The sequence below is a fragment of the Oncorhynchus gorbuscha genome, linkage group LG23, assembly GCF_021184085.1.
Source record: "Oncorhynchus gorbuscha isolate QuinsamMale2020 ecotype Even-year linkage group LG23, OgorEven_v1.0, whole genome shotgun sequence".
Taxonomy (NCBI): domain Eukaryota; kingdom Metazoa; phylum Chordata; class Actinopteri; order Salmoniformes; family Salmonidae; genus Oncorhynchus; species Oncorhynchus gorbuscha.
In genome coordinates, this window is record NC_060195.1 from 52,823,609 (window position 1) to 52,829,350 (window position 5,742).

Consider the following 5,742-nt stretch of genomic DNA (forward strand, 5'->3'; position numbering starts at 1 on the left):
TCTCATAGTACATGTTGCCCACATCTCAGTTTATATTTTCTATTTGTGTGGGTTACAGCTGACCACACCAATGCCTGACCTTTTTGACTTTTTGACTAAAATCCAATAACAAAATTGGAAAAAGCTTTATGCCTGGATGCTGTAAATAAAGTGTTACCAATATTGATTTTGATGATGAGCAAACCAAAGTCCTTCTGTTTTTCGCTAAAATGTTAGATACATACATTCCTAGGCTTTTATAGAAGCCCACCGAAACAAGGATGACCTGACCTTACAATAAATTAAATGTAAACTTTCTCCAAAAAAAATCACACACATTTCAGAACAGTGACTATTTACTGCTGATCACAGTACATTCCACATGAAATGTCTAATTCACCAATAAACAATCTACATCAGTTGCTATATCTCTCAGTCTAACCAAGTCAGTAAACAGCTTTATTGTCGGCAGCAACATCATTAGGATGTGCCTTGCCTGTCCTCCTTTCCCTCCCTAATATAAAACCATTCGACGGGACACACCACGTATATTGTACACTACATGAGTTGGTATCATTCCCAACTGCGGTGTCCCATACGTTCCCATTTGTGTTGGATGATCCTATTGTCTTCTGCGTCACCACACGTCGCCTGACGAATAAAGCCTGTCTGGCTCCCAGCTTAAATATTGCAGCAAACTAAAAACCAACCATCAGACTCAATTCATTCACTTCTGCTCAGTGGTGCGACAAGGACTGGGGGCCTTAGGTGGGAAAGAGAGAGGAAAAAAAGTTCACTTCACACCATTGGGTGCCAAGAGAAGGGGAAACACAACTACACTGGAGCTCTCACTGTGGCAAGTTGCCCATTTGTTAACTTTCACCAATATTATATTCATGTTTCGGGAATAATATAACCTGGCATTGATTATTTCTATAGAGTTTAGAGAGTTAAGGTGTTTATTGCTATGGTGTTTGTTGCAGAAAATGTGCTTTAGACCGTTGGTTTTAGTCATTTGGGGTGAGGCAACGAGGCATGCAGCGGTTTTATGTTTGCTCTCTTTGGATTTGACAAAGAGTGAGCGAGTGGCTCATCATTGCTGTAGTTACAAAATGTTTTTAGCCACAGTGTAGCTAGCTATAAAGAACCTTTTTGATTGTTATATGGGGATCGAAAAATGACAAAAGAGAGTTGTGGATGCAACACAAGGATTCTTTGCATTCTTTGTCGCCAGTTCGATTTATAACTTGCATTTCTCTTCTCCAACCCTCAATATGTAGCGCTGATTGTTGATCATGGGTGACTGGAGCTTCTTGGGAAACATATTAGAGGAAGTAAATGAACACTCGACAGTGATTGGGAGGGTGTGGCTCACAGTGCTCTTCATCTTCCGGATCCTCATCCTGGGCACAGCCGCTGAGTTTGTGTGGGGCGACGAGCAGTCGGATTACGTGTGCAACACCCAGCAGCCTGGTTGCGAGAACGTGTGCTACGACGAGGCTTTCCCCATCTCGCACATCCGTCTGTGGGTTCTCCAGATCATCTTTGTGTCTACGCCCTCGCTGGTGTACGTTGGCCATGCTGTGCACTATGTCCACATGGAGGAGAAGCGCAAGGAGCGCGAGGAGGCCGAGCTGAACCGCCAGCAGGAGCTGAATGAGGAGAGGCTGCCGCTAGCGCCTGACCAGGGTAGTGTGCGCACCACCAAGGAGACCAGCACCAAGGGTAGCAAGAAGTTCAGGCTGGAGGGCACCCTGCTGAGGACCTACATCTGCCACATCATCTTCAAGACGCTGTTCGAGGTGGGATTCGTGGTGGGCCAGTACTTCCTTTACGGCTTCCGCATCCTGCCGCTGTACCAGTGCAGCCGATGGCCCTGCCCCAACACCGTGGACTGCTTCGTGTCGCGCCCCACTGAGAAGACTGTCTTCATCATCTTCATGTTGGCCGTGGCATGCGTCTCGCTCTTCCTCAACTTCGTGGAGATCAGCCACCTGGGCCTGAAGAAGATCCGCTTCGTGTTCCGCAAGCCACCGCCCCAGACCCAGGGAGGTCAGGGCGGCGAAGGCCAGAGCCCAACCGGGGAAAAGAGCCTGCACTCCATGGCCGTGTCGTCCATACAGAAGGCCAAGGGCTACCGGCTGCTGGAAGAAGACAAGCCCGCATCGCACTTCTTCCCCTTGACAGAGGTGGGCATGGAGGCAGGCAGGCTGCCCGCAACTTACCAGGCAGGAAGTGAGAACGTCTCTAAAGTGTACGACGAGTCTTTGCCTTCCTACGTCCAGACCACTGGGGCGGAAGTGAGGGTCCTACCGGAGAGCTGCGAGGACGAGGGCTCCGCGGACCCCGACGTGGAGGCTACCGACACGATAGCAGACACCAGACCACTCAGCAGTTTAAGCAAAGCCAGCAGCAGGGCAAGGTCAGACGATTTGACAGTATGAAAGTGAAAGCAATGTGAAAAAGCATGGGAGAAAAGCCTCACAGAGCCTTAACTCTCGCTGTGAGGGAAGTTAACATCAGCTTGTTATTCGGGAAAAAGAGTTTAAAATGCTGTGCAATGTGCAAGGAGCCTTTAGTTTTAAAAGAAAGATAAACTTGTATTTTATAAGACAGCATTTTTTGTACAGTTTTTATCAATCTATTTAAAAGCTAACAAAAAGAAAAAAGGTTGTTTTCAGCAGGATTCCTATCGTACAGAGGAGGTTATTATTTAACAAAAACGTGCTGTTTTTTAATTCACATATTTTCTATCAAGAGTTTAACCAAAAACCAAACGCTTCCGATGTTTACATTTTTTGATTAGCCATTTAGCTTGATGTTAAATGTTATATTTCTATTGAACAAGTTGTTTTTTGCAATACTGTCAGGGTTGAGCGTGTGTGTATGTATTACAATCATTTCACATCTACTCACACATATACAACTCATTTATTTCACCTAATAGACCTACAGTATGTGTGCAAGTTGTATAATGTCCTTTAGATTTATTTATTTTATTTGTGAGGTGAAACATCACATTCTCATAGAATTGCCATCAAACATTATTAAAAGAAAGGACCACTGGTTAAATGAAAATTGACTTCAATCTTGGCATTTATGTTTTTTATCCACAACATGTATCAAAAAGCCTTGATAAACATATATTTTTATTGATAACTATGGGAACCATGGAAACTACTGGGGGCAAAATACTTTCTTCCCTTCCTCTACACACAGCCGCCATGATGATAAAGATCTTGTCCTATCAGCACAAAGTATTGTTGAACAAGAGAGAATAAAAGAGCAAACTCATATTCACAAAACAGGCCTTCCTTGACAAAGTTTGAAAGAAAACAACTTTTTTGATTCCCATCTCATGAAATGTGACAACCATAAGCAATGTAGCCAAAGTGCTCAGTTCGCAGTGTACATTTCAAAACTGGAATTAAATGTCAAACTAAGGGCCTCGCAATAAATTCATTTACACAGTGGTCAACACGCTAACGTCTATCACGTTGGTCAGGTTTCGACACAGATCAACCAAGAGCCATATTGTCAGGCAATATGACCATCTTGCTTTGCCAATGATCATATGTACAAATATACGATGAAGAGGTATTCTTTTAAATTGTATTGGTTATCTAGTTGATTCATTTGTGTTACAAATGAAGACTATACATATGAGAAACCCATTGACACTAATTCTGCTAACTGGACAGTGACAGAACATAAATGCTGAAGTGACACAATTTACGGGCCTTTAAAATCAAACTTGGTTTTGAAATACGGGAATATGGAAGTGCCTGAAGGATATACTTTCTGATACTTGTCTTCAGTCCGTATGAGCCCTTCCCTATTGTGACGTTGAAACATCATATTGTGAAATTGAAAGTTGAACTGTGTGTCTAAATAGAATGTCTGTAATGTTTTGATGAGCGCCAATTGATTCCATGTTAACGGTCGCTTTTATTTCTATTTTCATTATTTGACAAAAATAATGCTATTTAAAATGGCGTAGTGGTTAAGGCATTGTTGCTCTGGGAACTGCTCGACTGTTGTTCATTTGAATTAAATCCCAATTCTATTTTAGTTTATTCAAACATACAGTTTAGAGAAATAGAATCCCCCTCCTATCTTCCTTCCTCTAAGTTTTGCATATCTGTTACCCATCACCCTACTTCAGAAAAACACCAGGGTCGTGTTGATTAGGCAACAAACGGATAAAAACAGACACACAGAAAGGGAGTACTGTAACTGGCTTGGTTTCGATTGCCATGGCAAAAACATTTTAAAACATGTTCTGCTGTGTGCCCTAATGAACAAGACCCAGACCAGAGATCTGATGAACATTTCAATGGTGCTTTCATTCCAACCAAGTCCTGCCATTTTGCCAGAGGCCGAATGATTCAGCAATCAGTATCGCCATCAACACATTGCAACAAATAATGAGAGGCGTTTAGCACAATCACCAGTCAGAGGAGGTAAAGCAAACGATTCTGAGTGTTGATATGATTAGGAAAGTAATGCTTCCGCGGAGGGGGGAGCATTGAGCCTTGTTCAGCCAACAAATGCAAACCATCTCAGTATAGTGCAGTGGCCCCTCAAACCCCTGTCCTAGACAAGATGCTACAAGCTGCAAGGTTATCAACTTAGCCCAAACCTCAGTTCTGTACGTAATGTGAATGGGGCAGACATTCACTTCTGAGGGCTGCTCCAAATGGGGTGCTGTTCATTTGGATTAAATCTCATTTAAAAATGAAATCCAAAAGAATTCATGACGTTGGCAAGGTATCCAGTTAAACATTTAGCCATGCTGAAAGTAGTCGACCTTGCTGACCTGCTCACCTACATGTCAGCAGGGAATATCTGAGGAATATTAGTTTCTTATCAAGCTGTATACATTTCCAATAATCAAGAGACAGACGAGGGCCTCATGATTTCAAACCTCACCAAAGGGTTAAGTGTCCTAGCAGTATCAAAGTCAGTCTTTTACTGTTTTTACGATCAAAATAAGTATTCTTAGTAAAAAAAGAAAATAAACGTTTTACTAACTTGTAGTCCTATCTGCTCATAGTTGTGTGCAAGTATCATCTTTTGAAACTGTGAACAAATCCAATAAAAGGTCAGGTGTGGTCAAGAGGTGCCGCCTCCTTGTCTTTTCTGCATCACCCATACAGACTTGGGTCACACACACACACACACACACACACACACACACACACACACACACACACACACACACACACACACACACACACACACACACACACACACACACACACACACACACACACACACACACACACACACACACACACACACACACACACACACACACACACACACACACACACACACACACACACACACACACACACACACACACAGTATGTATTTTAATTAGCCAGTTTAAAAGGCCATGGCTTTCATCAATTCGTTGCCCGACAGGAGACAGGATGCTCTCAATTGTACATCTGTAAAAGTTTGTGATGGTTTTAGGTGTAAAGCCACATTTCTTTAGCCTCCTGAGGTTGAAGAGGCTGTTGCGCCTTCCACACTGTGTGTGTGGGTGGACCATTTTGGTTTGTCAGTAATGTGTACGCCGAGGAACTTGAAGCTTTCCACCTTCTCCACTGCGGCCCCATCGATGTGGATAGGTGTGTGTGTGTGTGTGTGTGTGTGTGTGTGTGTGTGTGTGTGTGTGTGTGTGTGTGTGTGTGTGTGTGTGTGTGTGTGTGTGTGTGTGTGTGTGTGTGTGTGTGTGTGTGTGTGGCTGCATTT

General features: G+C 43.2%; 1 protein-coding gene across 1 annotated transcript; it reads left to right on the top strand.

Annotated features, from left to right (window-relative positions):
* Positions 1 to 684: 684 nt before the first annotated feature.
* LOC124010387 (gap junction alpha-8 protein-like) lies at positions 685 to 5,100 on the top strand. Its single transcript, XM_046322784.1, has 2 exons — positions 685 to 835; positions 1,260 to 5,100. Exon 2 carries the CDS (start codon positions 1,275 to 1,277, stop codon positions 2,421 to 2,423), a length of 1,149 nt encoding a protein of 382 aa, XP_046178740.1. The 5' UTR covers positions 685 to 835; positions 1,260 to 1,274; the 3' UTR covers positions 2,424 to 5,100.
* The last annotated feature ends 642 nt before the right edge of the window (positions 5,101 to 5,742 follow it).